The sequence below is a fragment of the Accipiter gentilis genome, chromosome 8 (assembly GCF_929443795.1).
Source record: "Accipiter gentilis chromosome 8, bAccGen1.1, whole genome shotgun sequence".
NCBI lineage: Eukaryota > Metazoa > Chordata > Aves > Accipitriformes > Accipitridae > Astur > Astur gentilis.
The window spans coordinates 43,830,722-43,852,611 of NC_064887.1; the positions used below are offsets into that span (position 1 = coordinate 43,830,722).

At 50.1% G+C, this 21,890-nt stretch overlaps 1 protein-coding gene across 6 annotated transcripts in view; it reads left to right on the plus strand.

Annotated features, from left to right (window-relative positions):
• Positions 1 to 21,890, plus strand: part of SBNO2 (strawberry notch homolog 2) — a 69,458-nt gene that overhangs the window by 45,382 nt on the left and 2,186 nt on the right. For 3 of the 6 annotated variants that reach the window (XM_049807865.1, XM_049807866.1, XM_049807867.1), the window contains 27 exons: positions 1,163 to 1,255; positions 1,843 to 1,939; positions 2,347 to 2,507; positions 2,964 to 3,097; positions 3,632 to 3,722; positions 5,084 to 5,227; positions 5,726 to 5,843; positions 6,276 to 6,381; positions 6,575 to 6,728; positions 7,125 to 7,301; positions 7,982 to 8,079; positions 10,555 to 10,637; positions 11,666 to 11,866; positions 12,470 to 12,645; positions 12,837 to 12,968; positions 13,254 to 13,389; positions 14,061 to 14,173; positions 14,692 to 14,763; positions 15,271 to 15,379; positions 15,688 to 15,762; positions 16,119 to 16,262; positions 16,472 to 16,566; positions 16,923 to 17,015; positions 17,227 to 17,358; positions 17,594 to 17,670; positions 17,852 to 18,042; positions 18,474 to 21,876. In XM_049807865.1, coding sequence (XP_049663822.1) covers positions 1,163 to 1,255; positions 1,843 to 1,939; positions 2,347 to 2,507; positions 2,964 to 3,097; positions 3,632 to 3,722; positions 5,084 to 5,227; positions 5,726 to 5,843; positions 6,276 to 6,381; positions 6,575 to 6,728; positions 7,125 to 7,301; positions 7,982 to 8,079; positions 10,555 to 10,637; positions 11,666 to 11,866; positions 12,470 to 12,645; positions 12,837 to 12,968; positions 13,254 to 13,389; positions 14,061 to 14,173; positions 14,692 to 14,763; positions 15,271 to 15,379; positions 15,688 to 15,762; positions 16,119 to 16,262; positions 16,472 to 16,566; positions 16,923 to 17,015; positions 17,227 to 17,358; positions 17,594 to 17,670; positions 17,852 to 18,042; positions 18,474 to 19,054 — 3,783 coding nt within the window. In that variant the 3' untranslated portion in view covers positions 19,055 to 21,876. Of the gene's footprint in view, positions 1 to 1,162; positions 1,256 to 1,842; positions 1,940 to 2,346; positions 2,508 to 2,963; positions 3,105 to 3,631; positions 3,723 to 5,083; positions 5,228 to 5,725; positions 5,844 to 6,275; positions 6,382 to 6,574; positions 6,729 to 7,124; positions 7,302 to 7,981; positions 8,080 to 10,554; positions 10,638 to 11,665; positions 11,867 to 12,469; positions 12,646 to 12,836; positions 12,969 to 13,253; positions 13,390 to 14,060; positions 14,174 to 14,691; positions 14,764 to 15,270; positions 15,380 to 15,687; positions 15,763 to 16,118; positions 16,263 to 16,471; positions 16,567 to 16,922; positions 17,016 to 17,226; positions 17,359 to 17,593; positions 17,671 to 17,851; positions 18,043 to 18,473; positions 21,877 to 21,890 lie in introns of those variants that run through there. The other 3 variants (XR_007506985.1, XR_007506986.1, XM_049807868.1) reach the window with 2 other exon arrangements.

The following is a 21,890-nucleotide window of genomic DNA, read 5'->3' on the forward strand; positions in this document are numbered from 1 at the left end:
TGTCTGTGGTGGAGGTCCTCACCAGTGGTCCTGATCTCTGCAAGAGTGAGGTGAGCCTGAAGGGCAGCTGGAAGTGTGCAGGCTTTGGTGGTCTCAGGCAAAGGGTAGCAGTCCTTAACCTCTGGGCAGCTGTTAATTGGTGCTGACCCACAGGTTGTGCTCTGGTGCAGTAAGGTAATTCCTTTGAACAGTGGTTTTAATGTTAAAAACAAAACTGCAAAATCATTAAGTAAACACTTGCCTCAAGGGCAGTTTGTAAGAAGATGTAAAGTGTTGGTGTTCTGATTTAGCACTTGGTCCTTTCCCAGCGATGGCTTTTGGTTGCAGGTTTTTTTCAGTCTTTCCCATTCCCCCTGTTTGGATCTCCTTGGCTGTACTCCAGTCTCCTCTTCTGGTCCCCAAAGTGTTGGTGTTTCTCTTCCATTAGCAAATCTAACCAGAGCTCTCAGTTGGAGTCACCAGTTCAGAATAAAACACATGACCCCACAATGAGAATCTGCATGGCTCCTTTTAACAAGGACCTGTCTTGTCAGGAATGGCAGAGCAGTTTTGTACAGAGCTCCCATTGAAGCAAATGGGAAAACAGTGACTAACGTTAACTGCTCCAGTGCAGAGCAAGTCCAATATTCCCATAATAATCTTTGATCAGGTCTTGACAGGGACTGCTGGCTCGTAAGTGGCAACGTTTGCACAGGTAATCTGTTAGTGCTAATGGGAGGTGTATGAAAGGTGGGCTTATGCCTGAGATCTCAGGTTTCAAGGCAAAATGTGGCATTTCACGATGACCCATCTTAATGCCATGTAGTTATTACAACTACGGTAGAAAGACTCCTGTCTGCAGGTGTGGGAGGACATGCATCCCTGCAGGCTTTCATCACCTGTGGGCACATGCACAAAATTTTCACACTTCTTGCAAGAATGTATTTACCTTGGTCAGTTATTCCCTGTGTGTATGTTGTACGGCATTTGCAAGATTTATTAGTTTCCAGAATTACTGTCCAGGGCTTTTCATTCACACAAAGTATTAAAGTCCACTGACAATATCAGAGTGTAAGATCTGAGTACAGAGCACAAGTATCTTTACTGTTGTATTTTCATACTTATTGGGGTTGGAGGGCTGAGGGTTAAGGCTGCATTCTCACCTGCACTCTTTCTGTTCCAGCTGTTCTCACCCAGCAGATCGTTCACTGGCTTAAACAGTTCAAATGACCATGTTCCTGCTGTCCCCAACACACCACTCCTCATAAGCTACCAGGTGAGAATAATGGTTGGCTTTACTAGGGTTAGACACCAGGCTCTTAACTTGGTAACATCACAGCATGGAGGGGAGCAGTTCTGATTGTTTTCCCCTCAGAGGGAGTGAGAAAATCAGACAGTTACAAGTCACTGGCCTTTCCCAGAAGTGTCTTATATTTCCCTTGGTGGAACCTTGCTATGTTAAAGAATGATTGGGCTTTCATGACCGCTTTGTGCTGTGGAGTACCACACTGAGTTTAAAGCTGGTCTGGGTCCCTTACTCAGGGCCAGATTAGCGCACAGCTGGACAGAATTCATGCTAGCCCACAGCACATCTGAAAAGTGATGTAAACATCTTTCCCTAATTTGGTGTGGACTAGGCGTTGAAAGTAGCTCTTAAAGCACTTGCTGGGCCCCTGGGGTGGGCTCTTGCAGATGGTTTTCCTTGTGTTGCTGTAGTCTATAAATGAAATTAATTGTATTTGAACGGTTTGTGAATTTGCATAGAGATGGTTTAAATGGTAGTTTCTGGCACTGTGTAGCACTGCGTGCATCCATAGTTCAATGTGACCATTAACATTTGGTCAATGCTGTGTTTCTTTTTAGTCTCAGGCTCCTGCAGAGGAGGATGATGAAGGTGAGGAGGAAGAAACAGAAGAGTTGGGGCAAACAGAGACTTATGCAGAATATGTACCTTCAAAATGTGAGTGTCTTGCTATCACATGAGTATGGGAAGTTCTGTTAACTCCACTGCGGACCAACCTGATTAACTGCTCCCTTATTTTCCTGCAAGCAATATATGGTGTTTGCTGTGGCACATCCCAAGCTTGTGATTTTCTAGAAAAAACTTTACGAATGTACAGATCCTTTGTTGGTGCTACAATACTTTAACAGAACGCTTTTCTGTTGCTTGCTTTGGGGAGGGGCATGACTTGGTTTTGAAATCTGAAATTTCAATGGAACAAAAAGAGTGAATAGCAGGGGTTGGGCTTGTCTCTTCTGTTCCTGAGCAGAGGGCTACAGGCTATTAATATGAGGTCTGCAGTACTTTTTGAGGTGCTGCATGGGAGTGAAGAACTTGAGTTATCTGTTTTCTGTGTTGTCATTTAGCCAAGATTGGGAAGCATCACCCTGACCTTGTGGTTGAAACGAGCACTCTATCCAGTGTCCCCCCACCTGACATCACCTATAGCCTTTCCCTGCCACGCTCCGTTGCTGACAAAGGGTCACTCTCTGCACTACAGCTGGAAGCAATCATTTATGCCTGCCAGGTATGTGGCTCCACCTTGCCCAGCTTGCATGTCTTACACTAGAAAGAAACTGCCTTTTGGATGGACAGGTGTTCAATTGTTTTTTAAAATAACCTGTAATATAGGTGATGAAACTTTGGAAGCTTTGGCATATGGCATTTTAAATGCCTTCTGAAAGGATTATTGGAAGCCAGAGACTTCTGTGGGGTCTGTTTCCCAAAGAGGCAAGAACCCTTGACTTTTGTTGCAGAGGGGAGTGCTTTACATTTTGGGGGTCTGGGGGCCTTTTCTGAGAACTGGAATTTGTGAGCTTGGCCGTGACACTTGACCATTCCTGCTGTCATTTACCTGAGCAGGAAATGCACTTGCATTGATGGTATATGTGAAAGAGTTAAGTGGTGCTCTTATAAGCTCACATCAAAGCTGTTAGCAAAGGCAAATCTAGTTTAATTTCCAGTTTTGTTCTTGATGTTGCAGCAACATGAAGTTTTATTACCCAATGGCCAGCGAGCTGGGTTCCTCATTGGAGACGGCGCTGGAGTTGGAAAGGGCAGGACAGTTGCGGGCATCATCTTTGAAAATTATCTTAAAGGGAGGAAAAAAGCTCTGTGGTAAGTTGTTGGGTTCCCCCCCCCCCCCCCCCCTTTTCCCGTAAGACCTTGGAGTTAGTTTTGATCTGGTAGTAAGGAATTCCTGAGTGCTGATGTTGGCTTTATAGTTGACTCATGCTGTGGCCTTGGGTAAGTCGTTTCCACCTCTTTGTGCCTGTTTGCTGTCTGTGAAATGGGAATATTTCCCCTGCAGTGGTGATGGAGAATGAGTCACTATGAAATAGCAGATTACGTACTACTTGGAGTGCAATGTCAAGCCTATCCCCGCTCTCTTTGAAGTCAGCAGAGGAGTATTTGTGGACTTCCTGGGTGCAGACTCAAGCCCCTGGAGTATGGGGTTTTACTGCAGAATACACACAGCTTGTCATAAGTGGCAGACTGGAGTCTGCTGTAGGATCTTGTGTTGAGGTGTGTGGGCAGTTGGAAATGTGACAGTTTTGTACACCTACTGTTGCTTTAGTCAGAGCTATTAATCACTGTGCATGCCCTGACTATCTCTTTAGGAGATAACCAGACCCACATCTTGCTTTGCAGGTTCAGCGTCTCCAATGATCTCAAGTATGATGCTGAGAGAGACCTGAAGGACATTGAAGCCTCCCACATTCCTGTGCATGCTTTAAATAAGGTAGGGAGAGAAGTTGTAATGGTGTTCTGGAAAATGAGCCTACAGTAGCAGTTAGATGGATCTGCCTTAGCATGTAAAGCAGCAATCGATTCTGCCTCCGCGTGGCTGGTGGCACAGGCAGTAGCAGACAGCAAGCTGCTTGCTGTTCCCTTCTCTCAGCATGCTCTTCCCACTCTGGACTCTTGCTATTTTTATACACACTGCAGAGCTGCACTGTAAGCACTGCATTCCCTGCAGGGAATGAGATATGTCTCCAGGTAAGTGCAAAGTACAGCAGGACTTGAACCTTCTTCCCCATTCCTGAAGAGTCCTGCAGAGGCAACAGCTTCTCTTAGATGTGGTTGTGCTCTGCTCTCGTGGGCTAACGTGTCCCAGCACTGGTTTCATGGAACCGCTTTTCAGACCATGCAAGTAAGGGAGCACATATAAATGCACAGATTGGTACCTACGAGGGGTCTGCAGACACATGGTGCCGTGGCTGAGCACCCTGCGGCTGAGCAAATCAGAGAATTTTCAGACTTTCTTCCAGTTATTCAGTGATGAAGATGAAGTATTTCTCAAAAGAAACAATCAGCAGCTGTGTAGTGGCTGTTCACAGGGTTCTTCATAGCCTGTGCTTCAGTCTCTTGTCCAGTGCATCAGCCTTGTCTAGGCATGTGCCTGTTACACTGCTGGCCAGTTCACTGAAACACTCTGCTCTGGTTTTTAATGGTATTGAACAACCAGCTCATACAAAGTCAATGGAAACTACATGTGTTTGACACCTCTGAATGCACTCCATTAAAAGACTGAAAGGGATGTTTGTTTTCAGACCAAAAAGGCTTTAAATGGAACTTTCTTCAGATTGGGACCATGTTTTTTTTCCCCCTACCTTTCATTTTGTTACAGGTGGGACCCTTGACAGTAAGATAGGCAACAATCTCACCTGGTCACAGAGAAAATTATTTTCTGGAAGTAATTAAAATGAATGGGAGTGTTCAAAACAATTAAACATTCTAAACTGTTGCTTAAAAAAATGAAGTGACTTCAGTTGGCCAGAAAATTGAAGTCCTAGCGTGGTCTCCACATTTCACTGCATGCATCCAGATGTGCTGACATATTGGCTAGTGGAACTTATCCAGACATTTAAAGTCCCTGTCATCACCATATCTCAGTGCCAAATAGAAGTGCTAAAGACGTCAGCTACCAACAGTCTTTTGTCTGTTCTTCTCTCAGATTGAGTTTTGTTCTTGGAGTCAGGAGCATGTGTCCTGCACAGTCACAGCACAATCGGCAGTATTGATTGTGGGCAAAGGATGGGTGCGACATGCTGGGGACAAGCATCATGAGTGTGTGTACTCTTGTTCTTCCTCCTTCTGCAGATTAAATATGGTGACACAGCTACCTCAGAAGGAGTCCTCTTTGCCACTTATTCTGCGCTGATTGGTGAAAGCCAGGCAGGCGGACAGCACAGGACACGCTTAAAACAGATTTTGGAGTGGTGCAGGGAAAACTTTGATGGAGTTGTATCCTTTTAAAAAAACAAGCAACCAACCAAAAAACTGGATAGAGAAGAATTGCATGCTTGTGATTGTACTTCACCAAGGAACAAAGAGCTTGGGGCCATCTGAAGTCACTGGGAGCAGCTGTGCAGAGCAGCCTGGTGCCTCTGGTAGATATTTAAATGCTGTAAGCACATGCATCCTCCTGGGCTGCAATGTTAATGGGGAGGAGGGGAAGAATGAAGCTGGGATTAACCTTTTCAGTGTTCTTCTCCCTCAGTGTTACAAGCCAAGACAGACCTCGGAAGTGAAGAGAGAGGGAGGGCGAAATGACATGGGGCTCTGAGGACCACAGGACTAGGCAAAACCAACAGATTTCATGCTGTGTGGGGAATGAGTCAGTTCTGTTGATATTGGGGCTGGTTGTCCAATTGGTTGGAGGAGGCTGGGTTGTATTTTCTGTCTGCTCCCATCCTCAGGATGAAAATAGATCCTTTCTCCTTAACTGACATTCCCCTCCAGATTGTGTTTGATGAATGCCACAAAGCCAAAAATGCCAGCTCTACTAAAATGGGCAAAGCAGTGCTGGACCTTCAGAACAAGCTGCCTCGAGCAAGGGTTGTTTATGCCAGTGCCACAGGTAAGCTTCTCTTGGCACTGTGTGGGTGCTATGCGTAAACAGTTGCCAGTCACCTCTCTGGTCTGAAGGATGCCCTTGAGATGTGAGTGCATATGCTGAGAGTGCACATTCATGCAAGAAGAGGTGAATGGTGCTGCAGTGCTAGAGGGGAGCCTAGGGTGCTAAGACCTGCCCCAAGCCCCATCACTGTCATTACTTGTGCCTTTTTGGCAAGTCAGACTAATTTCTCTCCAGTTTAACTTGTTTCTGGCCAGCTGTTCAGCTGTATGGTGATGCTTGCCCACTTAGTGTATGGAGGGCAATGTTTGGAAAGGTCCTGGGGTCTCCTAAGGCACAATGGCAAATGACCATCCTCTTAAGAGTTCCCTTTACTTGCATTAAAACTATTCACAACTGCTATGGTTTTGCTAACAGCAAGTTCTGTTCAAACAGGTGCCTCTGAGCCAAAAAACATGATTTACATGAGCCGCCTGGGGATCTGGGGGGAGGGCACCCCTTTCAGAGCATTTGATGAGTTCCTGCATGCAATTGAAAAGAGGTAAGTCATGTCCAGCATCCCTTTTCACATGACTTACATTTTGTGGCAGCCTTTGTTTGGGAGGTGGGTGCAATGCCTGAGAACAGTGTCTGAGGGCAGCTTGAGCCAGGAGAGGTGGTGGTTCTGCAGAGGTGCCTACCTGGTGCTGCCCTGTAGCAGAGGAAGGGGTTTCACAGCTGTCTTCCTCTCCCAGGGGAGTTGGTGCAATGGAGATCGTGGCAATGGATATGAAGGTCAGCGGAATGTACATTGCCAGGCAGCTCAGTTTCACTGGAGTGACCTTCAGAATAGAGGAGATCCCACTGGATCAGCAGTACAAGATTGTCTACGACAAGGCAGCGAAGTTGGTGAGCTGGTCCCACTGCAGCAGGGAGACTGATGTTTAATTGCACTTTGGGCATGGCCACTTGTTACATTGGAGGACCCTAAATGTGGCCATGATCACAAACTTAGTATGTTTATAAGAAGGAAAAGGGGTACACATGCTCAGCTTATGTAAAAAAATAATCTTATACTTTTCTGCTTCTATTTAAAAGTCCCATATTTGCAAACCAGAGCTTGAAACATCATGGTAATGTAGAAAGGAGAGAATGACCAGACTGTTATTCAGCCTAACACAGTAACATAAATACTAATGTTAAATCAGATTATCAAACCCCAGACTGTTCTATTAACCTCCTGCACAGCAGTAATGAAAACGAAAACTAGGTTATTAACTCAGCCTTTCTCGGTATTCTCTGCAGTGGGCAGAGGCCTTGATGGTGTTCCAGCAGGCAGCTGACTGGATCGGCCTGGAGTCTCGGAAGTCCTTGTGGGGTCAGTTCTGGTCCGCTCACCAGCGCTTCTTCAAGTATCTCTGCATTGCTGCTAAAGTCCGGCGACTCGTTGAGCTTGCCAAGGAAGAGCTGGCGAAGGATAAGGTGTGGTATCAGAGCCTCGCTGCAGTGGCAGCAGGCATCAGTCTTCTGTTACAAGTGATTTTTTTTGTAGTCTGCAACCAAAGGGAGTTCATTATTGTTCAGCTTGAGTTGAAAGCAATTTCAAACCTCTTTAAGGCTGAATTGCTCTCCGGATTAACCAGAATGAAGTGCAGTGTCCGGGTTCCTGAGAACATTCACAGTAAATTATATTGGGGAGTTAACATGGCCTCGTCTTCCAAGGCATTACCCACTGTTGGTTCATGGTAGATGTGGGCAAGCTGATCTGAAAGAGTATTTTGGGTCATGTTCAAGGTAGAAGAGGTACCAGGTCCTTCACCTCAAGCATAGCTCTGTCCTTTCATCCATCTGGATGCAACTGGGAAATTTTAGGCAGAAACTACCTAGCAAAGTAAGTTAGCTTCTGTAATCAGACTCATCCTCTCTGTTGTGTGAACAGAGGTACGGGTTTGGATGCTGAAAGATTTGAAAGATCTTCATCAGGAGCCCGGCTACAGGCCCAACACGTATTTGGGACAGGATCCAAGGGAACCTTGGGGACAGGGTCCAGTGTACCTGGGACTGTGAAATACAATCTCTTGAGGCTGTAGCTGTTTTCCCTGATGCCGGCTGCTACACCTTCCCTGACACCTTGCTGTGCCGTCCCTTATGTTTCCCTGCAGTGTATTGTCATCGGCCTGCAGTCCACGGGGGAGGCTCGCACCAGAGAAGTCCTGGATGAGAACGATGGGCATCTAAATTGTTTTGTTTCTGCTGCAGAGTGAGTTAAAAATCCCTGTTTTTCTTCTGGGGGCATGCATGGGAGGCTGGAGGTGTGCTAGGGAAAGCCCTGCCCTGGGGCTGCTTATCACTGCAGTTCTTGAAATGCAGTATCATAATGCCTCGTCCTATACAAGCAGTAAATGGAGAGGACACATAGCTGGATCCTTGAGGCACTATTTCTTCAGTGTGACTTTATGAGCTAGATCCTGGATTCTGAAGTCTCCCGTGGTCTAAACTTGCACGAACAGCCTGATCCGATTCTACACGCGTAAAAGAATTGGCAGGTGTAGGAGAGCCAGAAATCTGAGCTCAGATGTAGTTCGTGTGGGTGTGACTCTGGAGAACCAGGCTGTTGACACTGAAGAAATGAGCAAGAGAATCTCCTGTAATGACAGAGGCTGGGATGATAATGTGACGTGGCATTGCTGGAGCAGTGGGAGGAAGGAGTAGTCCAAGGAGTTTAGATTTGCCAGTGTTGGCTTTCAGCACGTGTATGAGGCAGGACTAGTGTCCTGGTTGTGTTGCCTTTGTTCCTAGCTAAAAGGAGAGTTGGTTGTGTCTGAAGTGAAGCCAGCAGCAGGGCTCATGCTACCCTTTCAGCAGAGAATGAGGCTTATGCTCCTCCTCATTTTTGCAGCTTTCAAAATACCAGCCCGTCCCACAAACGTGGCTGTTCCTGCATGATGGGTGACGAAAACCTGGGACATTGGGTTGATCTGTTTCCTCTGTTCTGCAGGTAGCAGGGCTGTTGCTGTTTTCTTTTGAAGTGACTTTTAATGCAGGTGAAAGCAATGAGAGATGCCAGAGACAGTATGTGTCTGGTTTAGGCCAAGCTTTCCTCCCTTATTGATAAGGGGGTTGTGTTGGTCTGTGTCACTCTGCTGTCTCGAGTCCATTCCTCAAAAACAAATACCAGTTTGGTGACAGTGTGCAAGGCAGGTCTAACAACTGCTTGGATTGATTTGGTCTCTTGGTTTGGTTTTCATGTCACAGAATTCAGAGAAACTCGGTCTAGAGGACTATACGGTGCCCTTGGGCCTTGCTTAGTTGTCAAAGGAGGGTCTGTTGGTGATCACGCTTGACTCTGTCCCCAGTTCTAGAGGCAAGAGCTCTTTGTTCAGCAGCATTGGCCAGATAACTGAGTGTCTTCTGGCATCTGCTGAGCCTCCAAATGTGGCGTCCTCATTTTACAGCACTTCAGGGGATTTCTTGAGGGGAGTGTGCTGGGAAGAGGCAGTTGTTTAAAAGATGCCGAGAAACAGGGTTAAAAATAAACAGATTGTTCAGTGAGTGAATACCAGCCCAACCCTTTGTTTGCAGGGAAGACAGGGAGTGCAACTGTCGGGAAAATGACCAAGGTTTCATGGCAGGGAGGCTCCAGACCTGAGAGTGAGTTTTTGCATTTTGAGCCCAGGGTCACTCCAGCACACAGGACAAAAGCGCCCTACCTGGTGCTGTGTAATGGCAATCACTTAATAGCCAGCACAGGGCTCTGCCCCTTCAGGGAGTGGTGCTGCCTCTGTCTCCTTCAGCCCCTCACACCAAGGGTCTTATTGCTCCCTCCCTGGTTCCCAAGACTCCCTTTTTCTCACATGGGCAAGGTGTCATATCCATATCTCTCAGCTGTCGCTTTCAACATGTTGTTTGTTTGGTTTTTTTTTTTCCAATCGGAGCTCATTCAGCGCTGCCTTCTCATAGCAATGGGGGTTCATCCCCACCCAACATGATCAGCATTTAAGCATTTGCTCTTTTATTTGCAGAACAGTCCACAGAAACATTTGTTTTCCACCTCTTCCAATTTTTTCCATTCACCTGAAACCACTACGTATCCGTGTTTTGTTACTTCGTTTCGTGGGCAAGCAGGCCCACATCCAGTTAATCAGAGGACTTGGTGGAGCACAGTTGTTGGACAGCCTGACAGTGGTCTCTGCTGTCAGAGCATGGAGAGGGGTGGGACACTGGGACTGACTGGATTTTTCAGTAGTGATGTAACAGCTTCCCAGTATAGTGTTTCCCATTTAAAACTCCCTCTTAGTTGCTATATAAAGGTCTTGCAACTTTGGCATGCCACATGGTAGCACAGAGACCAGGGTCTGCTCTGCTTTTGTTGCAGTGTCTCCCTGGAACGGCCCCACTCCCTCCACCAGCGGGGAGGCCACAGCAGGGAGTGTTTTTCCCGGCATTACAGTGTTTTGCTTTCCCGCAGCACGCCTGTTTCACGGCTGAGGATCTGCTGGTGCAGCCCACGCTCCCATGGCAGAACCCTTTGGTGAAACACGCTCAGTCTGAATTGCTGCTGTTCTGGAGAGCCATGCTGTACCAGTGGCTGGCTGATCACGTGCTGGTAGTTGTGGTGCAGGATTTACCCCTCTTTCATGAAATGTGGTGCTATCTCAAATACACATTGCTACATGATAACCGGCAGATGTTCCTATTCCTGGTAGCTAGAATAAATTTTGCATCTTACTTTCAGAGGCGTCTTTCTATCACTAATTCAGAAGCACTTTCCTTCAACCAAAAGAAAGAGAGAAAAAGGAACTGGCATTAAAAGAAAACGTAAGAGCACACTCCACTGCCCAGCATCTGACCTCCTGCCTTGCTGCTTCACCCCAGCCACTCAGCTTTTTCTTTTCCTTTTTCCCTTTTCCCTACTTCATGCTTTTTGCTACTCTGCCCTGGTTTCAGTTTGCCATCCCGCACATCTCCCATCACTCTCTCTCATCTGGAGGACAGCAGCTATAGGTCATTCACCCTTTCCTCCCTCTAACCCACTTCCCTGTCACAGCGTAGGTCCTCACCTCCACCACCCAGTAGCTATGCCCCTTTCCCTCAGCCACTTCCTTGCCTAGACTGGTGGGCAGATTGCACAAGAGTCCTGACTGCATGTCTGAAGCCCTCTTGCAGCAAGGGGGGGGTTTCCACTACCCCTTACTTATATCATGGCAGGTGTCCTGGGCGGGGGGCGGGGGGGAATCATTTTCCTGCCAAATTATTGGCTGCAGCTGCAGGTAAGAAGAGTTTTGGATTTCTCCTCCAGTGGGATGTGGGAAAGGGAGAAGAGGGGACAGCAGCACTGGCAGATTGTGGAGGTTACCCTGACTGGCTGCTGTTGCGGAGCAGCCTGTGCAAGCTGTTTGCGAACCTCTCACGTAGTAGGGGCATGTCTTACTGTGCTTGGAATTGAACAACGTCCCAAAACACTGGCACCTTCCCGTGTCCTGCACATTCCTCTGGAGGCAGTCATACCTGCGGACTCCTTCCCCTGAGGAGTTAGCACTGCTTAGAGCTGGCTGTGTGTTCATCCTGATGTGTGCAACTAGCTTCAGCCCTGATAAAGATTGCCTTGTTCTTCCTTTCTCTCTCTTCCTTTCTCTTTCTCTCTCTCTCCCCTGCTCTCCCTCCCTTCCTAACTGCCTCCCAACCCACCCAAAAGGCTCTGTCTTTCCAAGATCAGCCTTTCATTTGGGGCAATCTCAGCTATTTTGTGATTTCTCCTCCTCCTCTTTCTGAGCTGGCACTTGCTGTTCTGCATTGATGCACGAGGCTGGGGACTCTCCCTTGACACTGCTTGCTCTCCCTTGCAGGGAAGCAGAGGGGCCGCTGCGCCAAGGCTCTGAAAGGCATGTGTGACCCTGTGGGTGTGATCAAGATCAGTGATGACAGCAGCACTGACTCTGACATGGGACTCGACAGTGACTTCAACTCCTCCCCGGAGTCTGTGTTTGAGACAGATGATGTCATCTTCGTTGAGCACACCTACAACGGCTACACAACGGAGGACAGAAGTAAGTATAGCAGCAGCACAGGGTTAGCTCCTTCCTCGCTGGGGGGGACTGGGAACCAGAGTCACTTCATTCTAGTGCATGGCACCCAGTGCACAGGTGCGCAGCTGGAGGCAGCCACCCACCCCAGTACCCTGCAAGCACAGACAGCGGCAGATCAGACGTGACCCTTTTGCTGGCTAAGGGGATTGCAGAGTCAACGAGCTAATGGGAGGAGACTCTCTTGGTGTCTTCCTGGAATGGTGAAGCTCCTGTGCTTGCGACAGCTTTACAGTCTTCACTAGATTTTATCCTGTGATGGTCAAACTTGGGCTTGTGAGGTTGATTCACATTAACCTGCTGTGATCAGTGAGCAGGAGGAATTTGCCCTGCATGTTCCTTCCCCCACCAAAACATGGGGAAGCATAGAGGGAACTCACTGCATGCTCAGCAGCATTTATTGCAAGTCAAGGCGTCTTTGCCTGCTCATCAGATAGTCTGCCCAGAAGCCCTTTCAAAATCCTTTCAAACTTCCTCCCACCTCCCCCCTCCCTCCTCCCCCCCCCTTTTTTTTTTTCCAATTTGCAATTACCAGGTGACTCTAAACTCTTGCATTTTACATTGCAGGTAACTTTCACATGCTGCCTTCCCAGAAAGAGATACATGGCCTGAGGGAGCTAGAACATGTGGAAAAGATGAAGCAGGACCTCCTAGCAAAAGTAAAAGCACTGGGCAAAGAGCTACCTCTCAATACCTTGGATGAATTGATCAATCACTTTGGGGGACCAGAGCATGTGGCTGAGGTACACCTCACAATCAAGAGTATATTTTGATGGCACTGGGTGACAGGAAAAGGGGCCAGCAAAGGGGGTTCCTCTCCTTGCTTGCAGTCTGAGAAAGATGTTGAGAATTGACTTTTTAAATTGACTTATTGCACTATGCAGGTCTCTCCCCTCTGCTAACAGCCTCTCTCTCTCCTGCGTCGTTTTTGCAGATGACGGGGCGGAAGGGCCGGGTGGTTTGTAGACCGGATGGCTCCGTCATGTTTGAGTCTCGTGCAGAGCAAGGCCTCTCTATAGATCACGTCAACCTGAAGGAGAAGGAGCGTTTTATGAAAGGGGAAAAGGTGAGTCAGGTTCGGGCTAAGGAAACTTCCAAACATCTGCACGGGAGTGAGTACACTGATGGGAAGGAAAGGGAGGGTGCTTTTGCATGCTTGTGCCTTGCCAGCCTCGGGCCAACAAGGCTCTGCAGCTTTCTGTCCATCTGTTTGACCTGCTGGAAGGTGACAAGGAGTCCTGGGTCCCTTCATGGGCTGGGGCTACTGCTGTGCTTTGGGCTGTTTCTTGAAGCAGTTTTGCAAGTGTCCAGGAATCTCACTCTCCTTTCTCACTTCTTGTCTCTCCCTTAGCTTGTAGCAATAATCTCTGAGGCCTCCAGCTCAGGTATCTCTCTCCAAGCAGACAGACGGGTGAAAAACCAGAAGCGCCGGGTCCACATGACGTTGGAGTTGCCCTGGAGCGCAGACCGGGCCATACAGCAGTTTGGTGAGGGCTGAGTGTTCTTGGTCACTGTCCCCTTCCCCTGAATGTTGTTCAGACCATGAAGCCCTGGGCAGTCCTGGGAAGGAAAGGCATGCATGGCTGCCTGAACCGGTCTGGTGCTGCTGCTGGGACAGGTGTATTTAGTTTTCTGAGATACAGCACCTTGCAGAGCCCAGTGCTCCTCTGTTTTGCCAGGATGGGAGTGCAGACACACAGCAGTTGTGACTGATTTCTCGTGTGGGGAAGGTTTGTGTTGACTTCATGAGTGATTTGCAGCGTGGGAAGGGGGAACTCTCCCATACATGTTAGCAGTGTGTCCTCATGAAACATGCTAGGGATGCCTGGGGATTTCTGTTCCACCCTGGGGAGGCTCTGTAGGATGGGGAGGGACAGTTCCTCAATACATGAGCACAAAAGAAATAATGTACATCCTAGCTCAAGCTGGGGAGTCACTCCTCAACCTGAGAGGGTCAGGGCTATAAACTCAACTCTGCCAAGGTCTCAGGAGCACCAGGGTGATGAATGCAACTGTGCCTCTGTCCTTTTCCCTCCTTTGAAAACCAGCTATGACATGGAAAGTTGTTTTGGTGCTCTCGCCTCTGCTCAGCTTCCCTTCCCATACCAGACAGGCTATACCAACCTCTCCTTTCATCTCTGCTCTCACGTCCCTGTAGGTCGAACGCACCGATCAAACCAGGTTTCTGCTCCAGAGTATGTCTTCCTTATCTCTGAGCTGGCAGGGGAGAGGAGGTTTGCATCCATCGTGGCAAAACGTCTGGAGAGCCTAGTAAGTGCCCTGCAGCAGAGATTAACATGTCAGTTCCAATTCTCTCTGAAGAGCTTCCATTTGGTGTTCCCACTGGCATGGCCAGTGTAACTAGTACAGGGGATTGCATCACCCCTAACTGAAGGCATTGTAGCTGTGGAATGCAGAAGGCTTTTAGCATCCTGGGATTTGGGAAAGGAAGTGAAGAATATGTAACCAAGGCATCAGGAGGAATTTCAGTGAAGCAGAACCCAATTCCAGATGCTGGAATTCCCCCATTGTTACAGGAGCATACACCCATCAGTTTCCAGAAAGCTGATGAAATAACTAATGGAATAATTAATTTGTCTCTGTTTCATTTTTATTCACTTCTGATAAATCCCCAAATATGTCAGTGAAGTCTCAATATTCCAGAGGAACACTGCCTCCCCACAGCATGTTCTTATCCTGGCCTCTTCCGAGACTTGACTTTGGCCATCCTTCTCTGGTGTTTTGCAACAGCTAAAAGTAAGAACTTTTTGTTTGGTTTGTCTTCCTAGGGTGCCTTAACTCATGGAGACCGCCGGGCCACCGAATCCCGAGACCTCAGCAAGTACAACTTTGAGAATAAGGTAACTTGCGGCTGTGCTTGGGCTAGCTCAGCCAAGGAGGAGTTGAAGTAGTTAGCAGCTGCCTTCAGTGGGAGCCAGAGCCAGAAAGATCATTGCTGGCATCTACAGGCAGAATCTGGCCTAGCAGCATCAGCGCCCAGCTCCCCACCTGTATCCCCATGTACAGCACACAGAACTGAGTTAATGATCAGTGTCATGCATCTGAGCACCACGCTGGTGGGAGGGTTGTTCTCCCACGGGGGAGCTGGGAAGGGCACTTGGGCCTCTCCCCCCAAGCTGGTGCCGGCACCGGGGTGCAGACATGCAGGTTCCTGTACTCTGGTCCCCTAGAGACAGAGGAGGCCCCTGACACACAGCTTCACCCTTGGCACAGCCACCAGCTTGGTGGCCTTCCTGGAGGTGATGGCTTTCTCCACAGTGCCAGCAGAAGTGTTGTGACACACTCAGTCCACTGCTGGGCTGCCAGTGTAGGTTTGTCCCATGTATGACTCTTGTCTCCTTTCACAGTACGGGGCTAAAGCACTAGACAGAGTTCTCTCCACTATCCTCAACCACACGGAGAACAGAGTTCCTGTGCCCAAGAGCTATGATAGAGGGGAGGCTGCGTTTTTCCGTGGTAAGAACATTACCAGCTCTGGGATTTCTTCTGCATCTTGCTGGCCGGGTTGGTCTCAGGTTTGGGATGCCTGAAGAACCGAGCAGAAGGTCAGAAAGAGGGAACAGTACCACTGGCTTAGCAGCTCACTAGTGAGTGGGGTGATTGGCTACCCAGATGCATGTCAGCCTAGCAGGCATGGGGGGAAAAAGAGTCTGGGAGAGACTTAGGTGCAAAATAATGGGCACAGCTGGAGGGGCAGCGGCCCTGCAGGACTGCTGAGGGGAGGCTTGACCCTAAAATGCACAAGCTGTCTTCTGCCATTCCAGAAATGAAGCAAGGTCTCATCTCTGTGGGGATCTGCTGCAATCAGATGAAGTATGGCACTGTCTCAGTGGAGAAGGGTATGTGTCAAGCTTTTCCTGCCCAAAATAGGGGAGAAATGAAAGAGGTGGTGGTGTCATGGCCCACCCAGCCCATCTGCATAGGGCCACGGCCTTGAGAGGTTTGCTGTGCAGCTGGGCACGGTGCTTGCTTTGATGGGAATGTCTTGTGGGGGTTAGCTGGCACTGCAGATCACATTTCCCTGCAGCATCCTGGCAGTTGACCACAGCCTGGAAGAACAGCCCTTGGGCTGCTCTCTTGTGTATTAGTGCTGTGCTGCCATCGGGAAGGGATGTTGGGTGGCTCTTTTTGTGACTGTGCTGGTGGGTCCCATGCCCAGCTGCGCCATGTTCCCTGACCCACCATGTTCTTGCAGACTGCTCTATCACCAAGTTCCTGAACCGCATCCTGGGTCTGGAGGTGGACAAGCAGAACATGCTCTTCCAGTATTTTTCTGACACCTTTGACTATCTGATTGAAAAGGATAAGAAGGAGGGCAAATACGACATGGGCATCCTAGGTATGGAGAAAGAGGGGTGGCCAGATCTCTTCCTACTGCCCCCCTGAGGTTCCCTGTTCCTCCCTGTGCTGACCGGTGTTGGTGGTTCCATGGCCATGGCTGTCTCAGTCAGTGCGGTATCCCCACACAGCGCAGATCTAGAGAATCTTGCAGAGAGAGAAGGTGGTATGGGAAGATGTATCTTACAGCAGTATTTTTTCCTTCTACAGATTTAGCCCCAGGAGTGGATGAGATCTACGAGGAGAGCAAGGAGGTCTTCCTGACCCCTGGGCACCCACAGGATGGGCAGGTCGTGTTTTATAAGGTAGGCAGCCTGCACAGCTATCTTGGCAGTCCAGTCTTCTCCAGTGCTTCCCAGTCTGGGGCTGTGAGAGCTACTGGGTCCCTTCCCCTGCTGCGTGGCTTTGTGTCATGTTTTTTTCATATCTGCCTTGGTCATGAGCAGGTGACTGATGCGGGGAGTTACACAGAGGAGGCAAGGAGAGGCCCTGCCCTGCCCCAGGAGCTGGCGGCTGCCATACCTGGGAGGGCAGTCTGGCAGTGTATTTCTAAGCTGCAGCAGCACCAAGTTTATGTTGAGGGTGGGATTTGTGAGACAGACACTGGTGCACTTGTCCTGCACTCTGAAGTTACAGAATCCCTCTGTTTGTCCCCGTTTAGATCAGTGTCGACAGAGGCTTAAAGTGGGAGGAAGCTTATGAGAAGTCACTCAAACTGACAGGATCCTTTGATGGGTTCTACCTCTCCTACAAGGTAGGTCCTGGGGTCTGCCAGCATGGCACCTCATCTTGGAAGATGACTCCAACGGGAGGAGATCCACCATGGCTATAAGAGGTCTATGTCTGACCTCTTGCTGGGGGCTGGGAGATATCTTCAAGAACCTCCATCCTGGCAGGAAGGGGGGTAGTTTAGAGAAATATGGGCTTGGGGAGAGAGGCTCTAACCATCAGCTCTACCCTGGCAGATGCGAGGCTCCAAACATACCTGTCTGCTGGCAGAGCAGAGCCGTGGGAAGAACTTCATCCTCTACAAGCCAAATATTGGGAAGCAAAGCCAACCTGAAAGCCTGGACAGTCTGCAGAAGAAGTACCACCGGGTAGGTAGGAGCTACAGCCCTCCAGTGTGGGGAGAGGGAAGAGCCTCTTTCTCTGGGCAGGGATGGCTTTGAAAGGACATTTACTGTAACCACTTCACAGATCCTTGTAGCCCTGTTGTAGTTTGGCCAGAGATAGTGGTAGCAGCCGGGTATCCTGACTCCCAGCCCTGGATTTCAAGTCTCAGCTGCATATTGGACAGTGGAAAATCTCCAGTGCTGTGTGTTTCTTCTGCAGGTGTCGCCTGAGGAAGCCAAGGAGCACTGGGAGAGCAGTTACCGCTTCTCCTTGAAGAAGTGTAACCATGCTGTCTGGTAAGGCATCTGCAGCCCTGACCTGTCCTGCCCTCCCCAAGGCAGAGCTGGTGTTGGGGAGAGGGTCCCTGTCTGTGGCCGTGGGGAAGGGCCATGCCAGGGAGGCTGTGGGTGGGGGGGATCCTGCTCTGCTGTGGGAGCCTGTACTGATGCAGGTGGTATTCTCCCATTTGAACTACAGGAACAGGAGCTGCAAGCTGATCCAGGAGGGGAAGGAGTGCTTCCAGGGCATGCGCCTGCGTCACTACTACATGCTATGCGGGGCCCTGCTGCGGGTCTGGAGCAAGATCGCCAGCATTATGGCAGACATCACCAACACCAGCTACCTGCAGATCGTCCGCCTCAAGACCAAGGAGAAGAAGAAACAAGTCGGTGGGTGAAGTACTGGGAAGGGGAAGGGGAGCAGGACATTTTAGGAGAAGGAAGAAGGGGTCCAGTTGCCCAATGCCAAGATTCCCTTCCTAAACCAGGACATGTTCCAGCCTGGAAGCACCCACTGCTTAGGTGACCCCATGGGAAGGAGGGGAGATGGGGCTACCCTGACAGGTGTTTGGGCACTGGGCAGAGAGTGTGAGCCAGACCTGAGCTGTCCCCTCCATGCCCATGTGAAGCGGTGCTGTTGCTGCCTGCTACGAGCCTGCTGTGGAGCTGCTTTTGCTCTGGTTGCAGTCCCGTCTCCCTGTTCTGCAGGCTGGGAGTGTGCTTGATAAATGGGCCCCAGTGCTGCTGCCCATCCCTCTGTCCTCACAGTGCGCTGTCCCTTCTGAAAGTGCTTTGGGGACTGATGCATGTTCCTCCCCTAGGGATAAAGATCCCAGAGAGCTGTGTCCATAAGGTGCTGGAGGAGCTGAAGCAGATGGATGAGAACGTGAAGCGAAAGCACAACCAACTCCTCCAGGCCCAAGAGCAGAGCCCTCAGTTCTCCCTGACGCTGCCCATCCTGCCACAGCCCCCGGACCTCACGCAGACAGGGCCTGGGGTCCCCCTGCCCAGGCATTCCCTGCACCAGGATGAGATCCTGGACTTGACCTACAGCCCTCCTAGCAGCAGCATTCCCGATGTGGTAATGAACCCAGAGCCCAGTGTGTTGTGCTTCCCCTCGGAGTCCATTCTCCAGCCACACCAGCAGCATGGATTACCCTTTAGCTTCAGCCACCCTTCTGCCTTCAAGAGCCCGGCCCCCATCCTGCCTCTGCCTCACCCAGGACCCTTGCAGACACTGCAGCAGCAGCAGGAAGATTTTGTCCAACAGGATGGGAATATCAATTTCAGAGAGATCCTGGAGGACATGTTAAGGACGTTAAATGGGGCCCCCCAGGAGAACATGGTCCCCCAGGAGCGCCAGAGTGTGATCCAGTTCAGTGGGCCTTTCCCAGACTTCTGAAAGCCATCTGGGCATGCCAGGCGATGCTCGGCCACTGTGGATCCATATCCTTTGGTGCAGAGGTGAGAGCTGGGGAGCCCCGGCTTTTCTACTGGTTTGGACTAACCCTTTTCTGTTTCTGAGGGAAGAAAAGAAACCTATAGTTCCTTAAAGCAAAGTTTATTTATATATAATATACAGTCAGGCATGTATAGATTTGTATATAACATGCGCTTGGGGGGAGTTGAGTGCTGCCAAGTTCAGCTGATCTGAACTGATGGCCTCTGCTGTGTTCAAGTCCTGCTCAAAGGTCAGTGCCCATGTAGGACTGAGGAGAGATGCCCCCTCCTCTGTGCCCGTCCCCCTGCAGACTACTGAGTTTCCGAGCTGGGTTGTGCCTTCCCCAGCCCTCCAGCCCAGAGCTATGCGGCTGCTACCCCCTGAGCTGGGCAGGGACATGTCTGGTCTCCAAAACAGCCCAGTGACCAGAGTGCTGGTCTGTTACTGAAGGGTGAGAGCCCAGTTCCCCCTGAGAGCTGGCTGACCAAACTGTATCTGCATTGGCTGCTGCCAGCTTTCCTCTTGGGCTGCCCCAGCCCTGCTGTGGACCTTGAGGCTGCTCTGGAGGGCTGGGTCTGAAGGCAGGTGTGAAGGGGAAGGGAATGCTGTCCCAGAGGAGTTGGGAACCACTGAGCTTAAGTGTCCCTCTGAGCGGGTGTAGCTGAGAGAAGCAAAACTGACTGTGCCTGCTCTGCCCTCCCTGGGATGGGACACTGACACCTCTGGGGCTGCCTGAGCTCCGCAGCAGAGGGCAGGAACTGCTTGCTCCCACACCTTGTTTGTCAGTATGGTGGCAAGGCTTGTGAGTTTGTCAGAGCTTAGCCACACCGGGACCATGGGGGGATTCCCTGGAGCAAAAGGGCCGCACATCCGATCAGCCTGTCCTGCACTTTAGCCTCGGAAGGTCGCTGTGGCTGGCCGTGCTTTGTCCAACTTCTTGCTATCGCATGGTGGCCTTTCACCCGGCTGTCTCACCGCTCCTGTTCTGTAGGGCTTGTCCTTGGCTGGGCCATGGACACGGGCCTGCGTGTCTGGATCTGGATCCCCAGCCCTGCCCACCACTGACCTTAGTGAGAGCTGCTTTCAGGCCCCAGAAGGGAAGAGTTCCCTGGTGAGCACCGAGGATGTGCAGTATCACTGCTCATGCTGCAAATTCAACCTCCAATACCAAAGAGCAAAGGGCTGCTTTTTTGCAAAGCACTGCCCCAGACAACCCACTGCCCCTCGGCCAGGAGCGGCTGGGCAAGCTGCCTTCTCCCCAGGACAGAGGTAGCCTCCAGCCACTTCTGCCACCATCCCTGTTCCAGCAGCATCTCACCTCGGCAGGTCCGGGGGAAACTCTCTTTTGTTTTCTCTCTTTAATCTAAGGAGTCTGGCAGGAAGCTGCCTGCTGGCAGGAATGCTCCAGGCCTGGCAGCTCCTCTGCAAGCCTCCCCTCTGCTGTTTCTTTTCTCTGCCTTGAGTCATCGAGGTATTTCCTAGAAGTGGCACCAGGATGTTTTAAGGGGAAGGATGAAAGACCTTCCCTGGCTGGCCCAGCCCTTCCTCAGGGAGGACCTGGGGAAGGAGGTCCAGCTGGCAGAGGCCTCTGCTGGGATCCCCCATGCCCTGACAGGTCCGTCTTGAGGGGGCTGGAACTTTACAGTGCCTGGTGGAGTCCTCTCCTCCAGGCAGAGAGCCTTGACACCCCCCCCCTCCCCATGTTTCCCCCAGGGCTCAGGGTTTGGCCAAGTGCTCTGTTTGTTGTTGGGAAGTGCTTTGGGTCAGTGTCCGCAGTGTTTGTGCTCCTGCTTAGATGGGAGTTGCCTTCTCCGACACATTAAGACCATGGACCTGCCCCGTGCGATGCACGTGTGGGCTTGTTTTTGAGGTTGCTCTGGTCCCTGCCCTTTGTTTTGGGGGCTTGTCCTTACCTCCCACCTTCCCCAGCTGGCATCTGCCTCCTGCCAGCCTGCCTGGCCGAGATCAGCCCTGCAGTCGGGGCCGCTCGGGGCTGCGTTTTACTGCATTCAAGGAAACCTCCTTACCTCAAAGTAAACACCAAAGACAGGGAGCCCCTGTGTGCCCCCACCCCGCTGCTGCCCTGAGAAGTTTGTGCTTTTCCCCCAGCTTTGCTTGTGGCAGCCGTGCTCGCCTCTCGCCGCGGGGCCGCCTGGGGAGTGCTGCTTTCTCCGGGTGCTGCAACAGCTTTTTCCTAGTCCTGAACAGAGCAAGGCTCTCCCCTTCCCCAGACCCTCCTCTTATTTAAAATACGTCCTAGTCCACACCAGTCGTGGAGAGGCCCTGCCTTCACCCATGTCCTGGTTCGTTTGCTCGGCGCTTGCTGAATTCTCAGTGAGGAGAGAAAAGGACACTGGGAAAACCCATTTCAGAGAGGTTTAAACTCAGGAATAACAAGGAGGAATTCTCCTGCTAGGCACCCTCCGCCAGCCACTTCTCCACCATCACCCGGAGCCTTAGCTGCTGGCTTTGATATTAATTTTAAAATATATGCAATTCTCCCTCCCTGATCTCTGGAAAGACAGAGAGCACCTTCAAGGAGGCCCTTCTCTGCCCCAATCCTGTGTTTTTGTCAGGGTTAATAATATGTAACGATATCTTTTAACTAAATTATTATGCAGTTGTCCTACTGATTGTATGTATTTTTAAATGAATCCCTTTTTTTCTTCCCTTACACCTTTTTGTTAGCACTTTTTAATCTGCTTGTTGTTTGCCTTTGTTTTTCTATGTGTATTTATAATTAATTGAGATGTATATATATGTAAAGAGATTTTTTTAGAATATGTGCCTTTGACTA